The 10,293-nt window shown below is 32.2% G+C and overlaps 1 protein-coding gene across 1 annotated transcript in view; it reads left to right on the top strand.

Annotated features, from left to right (window-relative positions):
* Positions 1 to 3,368: 3,368 nt before the first annotated feature.
* LOC124368693 overlaps positions 3,369 to 10,293 on the top strand; it is an 87,104-nt gene continuing 80,179 nt past the window's right edge. The window contains exons 1-2 of the mRNA XM_046825989.1: positions 3,369 to 3,449; positions 8,671 to 8,805. Of these exons, the coding sequence (XP_046681945.1) occupies positions 3,374 to 3,449; positions 8,671 to 8,805 (211 nt within the window). The 5' untranslated portion in view covers positions 3,369 to 3,373. The remainder of the gene's footprint in view (positions 3,450 to 8,670; positions 8,806 to 10,293) is intronic.

Below are 10,293 nucleotides of genomic sequence, written 5' to 3'. Positions count from 1 at the left end.
ATAATTTATTGGTGGTGATTCGCTTATTGAATTAAATATGTACATTTTTATTTATTGAATGTACAAATATTCCGTATTTTTAAAACACTCAAGTATGATAACATTTTTCAAATTAAATTTTAAAACCTTCCATCTCTCATGGACATTTTACATTGCAGTGAGACAAGATATACTATATTTATAAATCTAGTAAAAAAGTAAATAACAATAAAATTGTAGCTAGTCATATTTAATTCAAAGTGTAACTGTTCTATTCCCATTTTATAGTGGACAAAAGTCGTGAAGTGACTAAAATCATTTTATAAAAAAAGTTTCAAATTTAAATTTACTGTTTCAAATTTCAAATTTAGTAATGTTTACTGGTATAACACCTAACTGCTGCAGGGACGTTAATATAAAATTTGGAGCCTTAAAATATTTTTAAATTTATTCGACCGGTATTGTGAAACTACAAGACTTTTTTGGCAGAATAATCGTAATTTCTTAGATGAAAATATTCAGTTTTTCAAAGAGTACAAAACTTATATAAAATAAGTAGACAAGATAAATTTCACTGGTAAAAGCCTCCTTGTAGCTCTCCTCCTTCTAAAACAACAGATAACGCAAAATGTTATCCTGCACAAAAACTAATTGAAGACGGTAAAGCAGCTCTCAGAAACCTAAAACCATATGACGTTACAGAGAACATTTGGCAGTGAAATTCATACTTACACAAACTTGCACAAAAACTCATTGAAGACGGTAAAGCAGCTCTCGGAAACCTAAAACCATATGACGTTACAGAGAACATTTGGCAGTGAAATTCATACTTACACAAACTTGCACAAAAAACTCATTGAAGACGGTAAAGCAGCTCTCGGAAACCTAAAACCATATGACGTTACAGAGAACATTTGGCAGTGAAATTCATACTTACACAAACTTGCACAAAAACTCATTGAAGACGGTAAAGCAGCTATCAGAAACCTAAAACCATATGACGTTACATGGAACATTTTGCAGTGAAATTCATACTTACACAAACTTGCACAAAAACTCATTGAAGACGGTAAAGCAGCTATCAGAAACCTAAAACCATATGACGTTACATAGAACATTTTGCAGTGAAATTCAAACTTATGATTTTATAAATATAATGTACTGTTTGTACTAATGTTAGTGATGTACCAAGAGTACAAGCTTTGTTGGGTTTAAGACTTGTATGTGAAGAATAAATGGCATGTTACGTGTATTGTTTGTTCAAGAACAGCGACATCAACTGCGGGCACTGCGACAAGCGTTACACCCCACGTACAAGGAATTTAAAACAGTTTGTTTTTTTAATGTACTTGGAATTTTAATATTTTCATATTTGCAGTTCATAAACTGCAAATATGAAGACTGTAATATTTTAAATAATTACTTTAAGTTAGTGGAAAAATGAGGTATTGTTGACAAAAAACTTCACTTTATTATTATATGCCTCGGAAAGTAGAAGCATGGTTGCTAAGCTCCCTTACGAATATGCTTCTTACGAAGAAGGGGGCTGAGGAAAACCAGGACTCTTAAAAACTTGAAAAACACATAATTTATCAATCTCATTCTCAGCTAAAGGTAGTTTGCTAACTACAGCGATTCAAGGACATGTACTGAGTATTTATATACAAAACTGCACTTTAATACTTAACTGTCTACAAAAGTATGTATGTGATCAATTTCCTTCAGAAGCATCAGCTTATCTCGCCAACTCAATTCGGATTTTTAAGGAATAAATCTATTACTGATGCCATAAATGACATCTTTATTGCTGCAATCATAGTTCTGTATCGGGGGGAATGCACGGCTGGGATCGTTTACGCTCTGAGTCGAGATTTTGACACTGTGAACCATCAACTTCTTCTGAGGAGGCCTATGGTGTTAGAGGAGTTTCACTGCAATGGTTTCACTCCTATCTCTCTGGTAGAACACAATGTGTTGAGGTGGTGAATCTTTGGGCAAATCATGTCCTAGGTTCCTTCCTATAGCCTGTGGCGTTCCCCAAGGCTCTATTATAGGTCCTCTTTTGTTTCTACTATATGAAAATGATCTTAACACCCACTTAAAGGATTACTTGGGGCAATACGCTGATGATACAAGTGTTGTTGTGCGAGCAAAGACTATTCAATTACTTGATGCTTCTCTACATCTCTGTGTGTGGTTCGAAAGACACAGTTTGTTTCTAAACGTAGATAAAACAAGCATGCTTAATTTTGTACCGCATAGAACTTTGACTGAGATCCACTGTATAAAATGAGGCTGCAGGTTTTGAATCTAATTCCGTTCGTTTCTTAGAGATGCACATTACACATGTATCCTGACTTTAACTGGAACATTGATCAGCTGTGTAGGAAAACAGTTACACCTTTTCTCTTAGATAATTATCTGGATTCTTAAATCAGTCTATTCTTAAAATGGTTCATTATGGTTATCTTTTCCACTGGTCGCCATGTGGTATTCTCTTCTGGGGAACTTCATTGGCATCCTTTCAACCGGGTGTTTAAACTACAGAAAATGGCTGTGAGGGTGATTTGTGGTTTCGGGAGCCGGGAGGGTTGCCGAGAAGTATTCCCTCGTGAACATTCTCTTACCCTTCCATCCTTATTCACATATTCGATGTGTGTGTTTACATTTAAAAACCTGTCATCCTTTCCTGTACATATACACTCTTATTCCACACGATTCTAAACCTGTCCTATGGTTCCAAAACATCACCATGAATTCTTGGACCAACATATTTTAATGCTCTACCAGACTATATAAAAACTAGTAAAACCTTTTCAATATTTAAAAAAAGTGTAAATAGTTATGTCATGAACAGAGTATGCTATAACTTGGAGGAATTCTTGGGAGGCTTGTCTCTGACAGTGTTTTTAGATTGTGACAAGTTTATAAATTGTATTTTATTCAATATACATGTTAAGTGATTCTTTCTGGGATTTTATCAAATTTGAAACTGTATGTTTAAATAATATTATATGTAACATACTTTGTATAAATATTATACGTATATGATTGTGACAATGTGTCCATGCAGTGTTGTATTGTCAATGAACAATGAAAGATTTGATTTGATTTGAATAAGAACAAAGAGTTTGAACTGAAATGAATTTATCAATGATTTTCCTTATCCCTTAAGTTGCCTCCAGAGAAGTTTGCTTACTGAAATCTAAACCTCATTGTGTTGGTATGTTGAGGCAATTTTCAACACGTGCATTCTATTCCGTGCTTTTGGAAGAGCGATGACCTCATCATTGTTTACCTCCATAGGCACATCTCGCAGACATGGCACATTAAACCGACAGTCATCTATATAAGGCAAGCACGTACCTCTTCGCCCACAATGTGTGAGTGTGCGATGGTTCCAAGAGGTTCTTGTGCTCGTGTCGGAGCGCTCGCGCTCGCACTTGCTCTCTCTGTCATCACTCCCAGAGGTAATACTTATACACAAGAAAATTGTGAAAATCTACTTAAATTTTATGAATTCAATATCACTCTTGATTGACGTCGTAAACGTCAGTTTAGAAATATAATTGGAAAATATATTTATCGTGGTGAATTGGCGAAACATTCACCACCACATCCAATTTGTCACTTTTTTCAGCTTCCTAATTTTGAAACAAACAATATAATAATACAAATTTATTAATGGTACCAGTTAATTGTAAACGGAGTACGTGCAAAACCAGGATAAAAATAACAAGCATTTACATTTGTTCGTAAACATAAATAGTCTTAATCTATTGTGTAAATAGCGGTAAATAAGTTTCAAAATTACAACATTGTGAATGGTATACGAAAAGTATAGAAATTGAATGGAATGGATAATATTTCATAATTACATACAATAGTTTATTACTAATACATAGCTATATTGTCCTACAGCTTTGGCTGTTACGTTGTTTTTAGTTTTAATGTTTGGGTAGTGCGGTAAAAATTAAAAAAATAATAAGTATCTATATGCGATACTAAATACGTAATGAGTTTAAGAGTTAAAAATTAAGAATTTTTTATTTGGTTTAAATCGTTCATTCTTTCACAAGTTCGATGATGAAATATAATTAAGAGTCAATAAAACAGATCTTACTGAAGAATAGTATAAAAATGCTTATTTTATTATTATATTGGCACATACCCACGACTTCGCCCGCAATTCCTATGCCAAATCCCTTGTATTCCATTGAATAGCTCCCTCAATATCAAAACTATTTTGGACTAATCTAGAGGAATTCTAAAGTCGAAGTTCATAGCTTTCTTAATGACAGCTCTTGTGGTGTAATAATATAGGGTCTAGTCATATATTAGACATCGATTTTTCAGTGTTCTTGGTTAATAGGATCAGAGGTCAAGAGAAATTGCTAGTAATTCCTATTTCACCCTTTGCGCTTTAAATAGCATTTTTGGTTCGAGCAAACTTTATTTCCGACTCAAAATTGAAGTGTATTACTTTGCCTCGAGAAACAAGATATATATATATATATATATACACTAATTAAATTTGGCCGAATTTAATTTCAATAAACATCGAATCACAAAAAGTAAGAATGGCGGAGGAAGTACGTAAAAAGTAAGGGCTCTGTGGTGTTAGTGGTAGCACATTCGCTAGAAGTTTTAAGATATGGATATGTTTTAAGATATTTTACATGTTCCACAGAAATGGAAAATTTTTATTTACTCATCCTAAAGAAGCCTGAACGCTGTTCTCCTTCGTAATGGAAATAAGTATGCTGCAGTGCCTGTTGAACATTCGTTCCATTTAAAAGAATGTTTTGAAAATATTGAACTGTAGTTACACAAACTTATTCATATTACAATTGGAAAATTGTGATGATTTTAAAGTTATTTCTATGTTGCTTGAACAACAAGGTGGTTACACAGAGTTCCCTTGTTTTCTCTGTTAGGGAAACAGTCGTGACAAATAGCAACAGTATGTGTGGCCAGTGAGGAAAACCTTGGAGATGAGCGTTAAAAATGTTGAGAGGAAAAGTCTTTATTATACGAAATAGATAATACTCCCACCACTTCACATTAAATTGTATGTAATGAGACAGTGTGTGTAGGCATTCCCAAAAGAAGAGGAATGTTTTATATACATTTGTTAATATTTTCCATTTACTCGGAAACAAGAAGGACCCAAATTGCAAGGCAATCGTCGCAGATATGCATGAACACTTCAAGAAACTTGGTTGTTACATGAGCATAAAAGTCCATTTTCTTCACTCACACTTGACTACTTTTCCGTAAAGCTTGGTGTTTGTAAGTGAAGAAAAGGAAAAATTTGAAGAATTTCATTACAATTCCAGCATTACTTGTTTTAACGAAATTCGTCAATAAATAATTGAGCAAGACCACTTTAAAGGTACACTTGCACAAGCCGGGAGCAGCAAACATTTTATCTTTTGATAGGCATCAGCTGTATTACATCAGTCATAAAAATTGTACAATATTCTAAATATATTGAAATGTTTATAACAATTCTAAAGGTTGTTTTTTCAACGAATCAGTCAACGCATAAGCGAGCAAGATCACTTTAAAGATATATATATATATATATATATAGATGGATAAAGATATTGTTATTGAAAATTAAATAAATAAAATCAACATCACTAATACTAACTCATATGAAAACTTAAATCATGACACTTGATACCCATGCCGTAATACGGTGGAGTTGTATGATATTTTGAAGTTAAATATTTAGTGTTCAAGTTAAAAGAAACAATCATAATAAACGAATGAATACTATAAACATTAAATGTATCATTACCTGCTATGTAGAATATTTTGAAGTCTCGAAAATTAAATAAAATTTATAAAGGAGTAATACAGATTTGGATTTTATTTAGACCGTCTGGTTGACTAGACTATAAAATTAGCTAATGTACTATTACAGCATTACTTTAATTTATTACATGCTATTAAGTTCAATAAAACTCCTTTTTTGTTTATGCAATCTTTTACTAATTTTAGTTGTTTTGATTTGCGTATGCATATGTGGACTGGTCAATCAGAATTTCTGTGAACGATATCAAATCAATGCTTAGTTATTATAACTCTTAAAATGAATTAACAACATAATGTTTGGGTCAAATTTATAGGTAGGCCTATATGTACATTGTACATAATTTGGACTGAGAAGCCCTCCACAATTACAAAGTGCCTACTTCTGTGCTTGTATTCCATTTCGGATAAAGGAGTAGAGTGAACAATCCTTGTGTACATCCCGCTGTGCCTTTCTCTTCAATAGGCATACATTTGTACTAAATATATTCATAGTGCATCAAACGGCTTTCGAGATAATGTATGTATACTTAGAATTTACTAAAAATATTTACGATGAGTTAATTTCACTACAGTAAATTAATTTTCTTTAAATTATTTACAAAAGCATTTTTGGGTGGTATATAGGAAAAATCTATATTTGATTCCCATATCTAAGTAAAGATACTAGCAGTTACCCGCGGCCTCACACGCAATTTCTTAGGCTTTGCATGTGTATGAGCACTGCTAGTTTGAGTGAATTATTATTCAGATGCCAAAGTGGCATTGTAATTTACTCTGATTATTTTTGTTTTATTGTTGATTTGGAAACAATATATTAATATTTATACATACATATTTATATTATAACAATTATTTGACTTCTTGATATAAATTTCCTTTAATATTTCGGCTTTGCCGTTTTCAAAAAGGTATAATAAAAAATAACAATACAGCATACAAAATTTACAAAAGTAAATAAAAATTACATATAAACAGAAGTTTACTTCTGTCCTAGGACGTCTCAGATGGGGTTTATACAGTTATTAAATTTACATTAACAGTTAGATAGTACCTTTATCTTTTATATATAATCCTTTATACTTGCTAAAAAGTTAGAGTTAAAAGTATATTTTTACTAAAAACTTCTACTTTTGCGTTAGCTAGAGCGTTTATTGCGTAACAGCTTTACTGTTTTATTGCATACATTGAAAATTTTTACACACTAAAGGTAATATAGAACTCAAAAACAAACTAACAGTAATTGTAATAGACAATGTGAGATGTGAGAAAAAACAAATAAAAGGTCAGTCATGATTAATTGTACATAGGATAGTAGGTGTTTTAATGTAAATAGTATAACACATCCAGTCTGTTTAGTTCGTTTTTATAAAAACATATCCTAGTTACCATTTGATAGTGGTAAAAAGCGATCATTAAGGCTCGTCTTCATTTTTAGTTCTTTTAATGTTTTTATTAATTATAGATAAATAAACACAATTCTTTTTTTCATCATTAAGCATTAAAACAGTGTAAAGTTTACAAAATCGCTCAGTAAGATGTTTCCTATAATTATAAAACTAAAATTAAGGATGCAAAATATTTTAGTTATCATACTATACTCATAAAAGTTATTTCACTGTTAATAAACCAGTGTTAAACCCTCATGCAGTTTTTCTTCCCTATTTTTAATTGTAAAATTATGGGACATATCTCATTTTAAACATCTCAAACTGTATTTATTTCATCGTACATTAAAAAGTATACACCAAACAAAAATTTAAAAAGCATGTGGGTACTTATTAATTATATCGTTAAAACAGGAAATCCCCATGACGCTATGATTAAAAATAAGGTCGTAAAACTGCATGTTAAAATTGTTCTTATGTGGAAAAACTCAAGATAGATTTAGTCCAACCGGCAATCAAGGTGGTAAAAAGGTATAGAAAGAGACATATTTAATCAATCCATAAGAGGTTTTACACTTAAAATTGATTTGGTCAATCTTGTAATATTCTTAAAATTCATCAAAATTCATTTCCTTAAGTTATTATTAATCATGTAAAATAATGACATAGCCAACTGGGTTTTTATTAGCTTTGGTTTCAAAATAGCAAAAAATCAATATTTAATTTCTTTATAATTCCGAGGGTGACATTTTTCAATTTTTCCTGTCTTCTATGAAGTTTTTATTTTATAAGGCTTTAATTATGAATAGTAAAACATTAACCCAACAGAAGCTGATCGCAACATTTTTAACAGCCAAAATTATCTTTACCCAAAATTGTTAGATTATTGCTCAAAACTTAAAAATTATACATTATTATAGAAACTTGCCTTGATCCACACAAAGCGACGTTGGAATCATTGTTCACAAAATTAAATTATTTATTTATTCCAGCCTCGTACATTTATGTGTACATTCTTACAAACATCAGTGTAAAAATGTTATGCATAATCAAATACCGAAAGAAAGGTTTATGTATATGGAACAGAATCTATTCACAATTGAAGAATATAGTTGACTGTTACATTTGTGGATGTATTATTTCATTATTATCGTAATAACTTTTTATAATTTATATTAAGTATTTTATAATCTATCGTAATTGTATATATTATCTTAATTATGTTATTACTTAATATGTGCTTAAATCTGTTAATTATCACTATATTAAGGTTATATTTATACATAAACTGATATTGTGCAATGAAAACTTACAATGATTTATGTATTTTCATACCTATTATTTAAGAAAGGTTGAGTTTGGTATTTTTATTTGATATTTTGTGTTGAGGAGAGCATCCTCTTCTTCTTTTAAAGTTTACGTTCCTAAAATATAACGTTCAACTACTATGCTACATGATATGATTCTTTATTTTTCTGTTCAGTGAGTGGAAATGGAGGAGGGGGGTTATGCCCGGCTAGCTCCTCTACTACAGACCGGTCCCCGGTGTGTGGACACAACCCCCAGGGTGGCTACCAGACATTCTCCAGCATATGTTCTCTGTTGTGCAGTGCGGGCGGTGAGTTATTCGCGCATGTTTTCTAAAAATTAGTTCTACATATGTAGTTACGTACTGAGAAGATAATGAGCAGAAGGTTGGATATAACGACGAAATGAACAAACTACTTGATAGTACTGTTAATTTAATGTCGTAGGTAGGTTCAATGTGAACGTCGTGTAAATGACACATTTATTGTGTGCCATTTGTTCAGACGGAGTTGGATATAACTCTAATCAACGAATAAAGAGTATTTATTGTAATTGCTTTGTACAACTGCAACTTACCATTACGTCCTGATGTATACAGGGTGACAATTAAGAGTTAGGACGACTTTATAACTTTTAAACGACAAGAGATATCACAACCAAATTTGGCATAACGTTACTGGTAATATTAAGCTTCTTTTCGGTGATCGGATGTCACTTTTGGGGGACGGCCCGCTGGGGGTAAGAAGAAAATCTTTAATGACAGCATCAGTCAAGTTGTACATAGTTTTAAGTCTAGTTCAACTAAAAACAATGCCGCACACCGGACTTCAAAAGGTTGATACATTCGGAAGAATTTGCTGTTTAAAAATTTAAAGATTTTCTTCTTGTTCCCCCCAAAAGTGACATGCGATTACCATGTGCACAGAAGTACTGAGACTTAGTTGTCACCTTTTATAAGACATCGTATTTATACCCTCAGTTTTAATAGTGTATGAATTACCTTTCAGAAATTTTTTTGCGTTTAAGGCTATTCAGACTACTCGTATGTGTACAATGATTAACCAGAGACTCAGTATTTCGATTTCCATATCTCATGGATGGCTCCAGAAATCTGTAACGTAATATAATGTGATGGTCCATAATTAGGGTTCCACATGCCCTTTTTATTAACCCTATTTTCCACATTTATGTATTACTGAATAAAAATGAAATTTACAGTAAACTCTACGTACCTACAGAACATTGTGTACCAAAATTTCACATTTCGTGCTACTTCGGTACTTTGGCTTGAGATTGCTTATTTAAAGGCCTTGATAGTTTTCATATGTCAAGATCAACGCTGTTGTCTCAACGAGTGCTCTGTTATTGGTCAGTTATAACATCCCCTCCTCAAAGGACAATTCTAATAATAAGTTGTTTCAAAAATTAACTCCTTTTCTTTGCAGTTCTGACCTCTTCCCTCTCTAAAGGTCCTTTTGGGCACAAATTTCCATATTTAACTCCCACACCCTGTGACGCTGAACGGCCAGACCAAAGTTAATCTTGAGGTTGTAAGGCATTCTGGTCACGAGCATTGGAGACGTAAATGGAATTGTGAATCTGTGACAAAATGACCTGGTGGAGAGGTCAGATTTCATTTAATAAAATTCTGTTTTTCTTATCTATAACAGGGTTGACTGAAAACAGAGCATAATGGAACGATCTTGTTACGCACAATACCCAGGAAACCTTCTGCTGTAGCCTACGTCAAGGTATATAACACTCACAAAAATCAAGAAAGTGCATTTTAAAATGCTTA

Source organism: Homalodisca vitripennis, chromosome X (assembly GCF_021130785.1).
Source record: "Homalodisca vitripennis isolate AUS2020 chromosome X, UT_GWSS_2.1, whole genome shotgun sequence".
NCBI classification, from domain to species: Eukaryota; Metazoa; Arthropoda; class Insecta; order Hemiptera; family Cicadellidae; genus Homalodisca; species Homalodisca vitripennis.
Note: the sequence above shows the minus strand (reverse complement) of the source record. Positions and strands in the feature narration are given on the sequence as shown.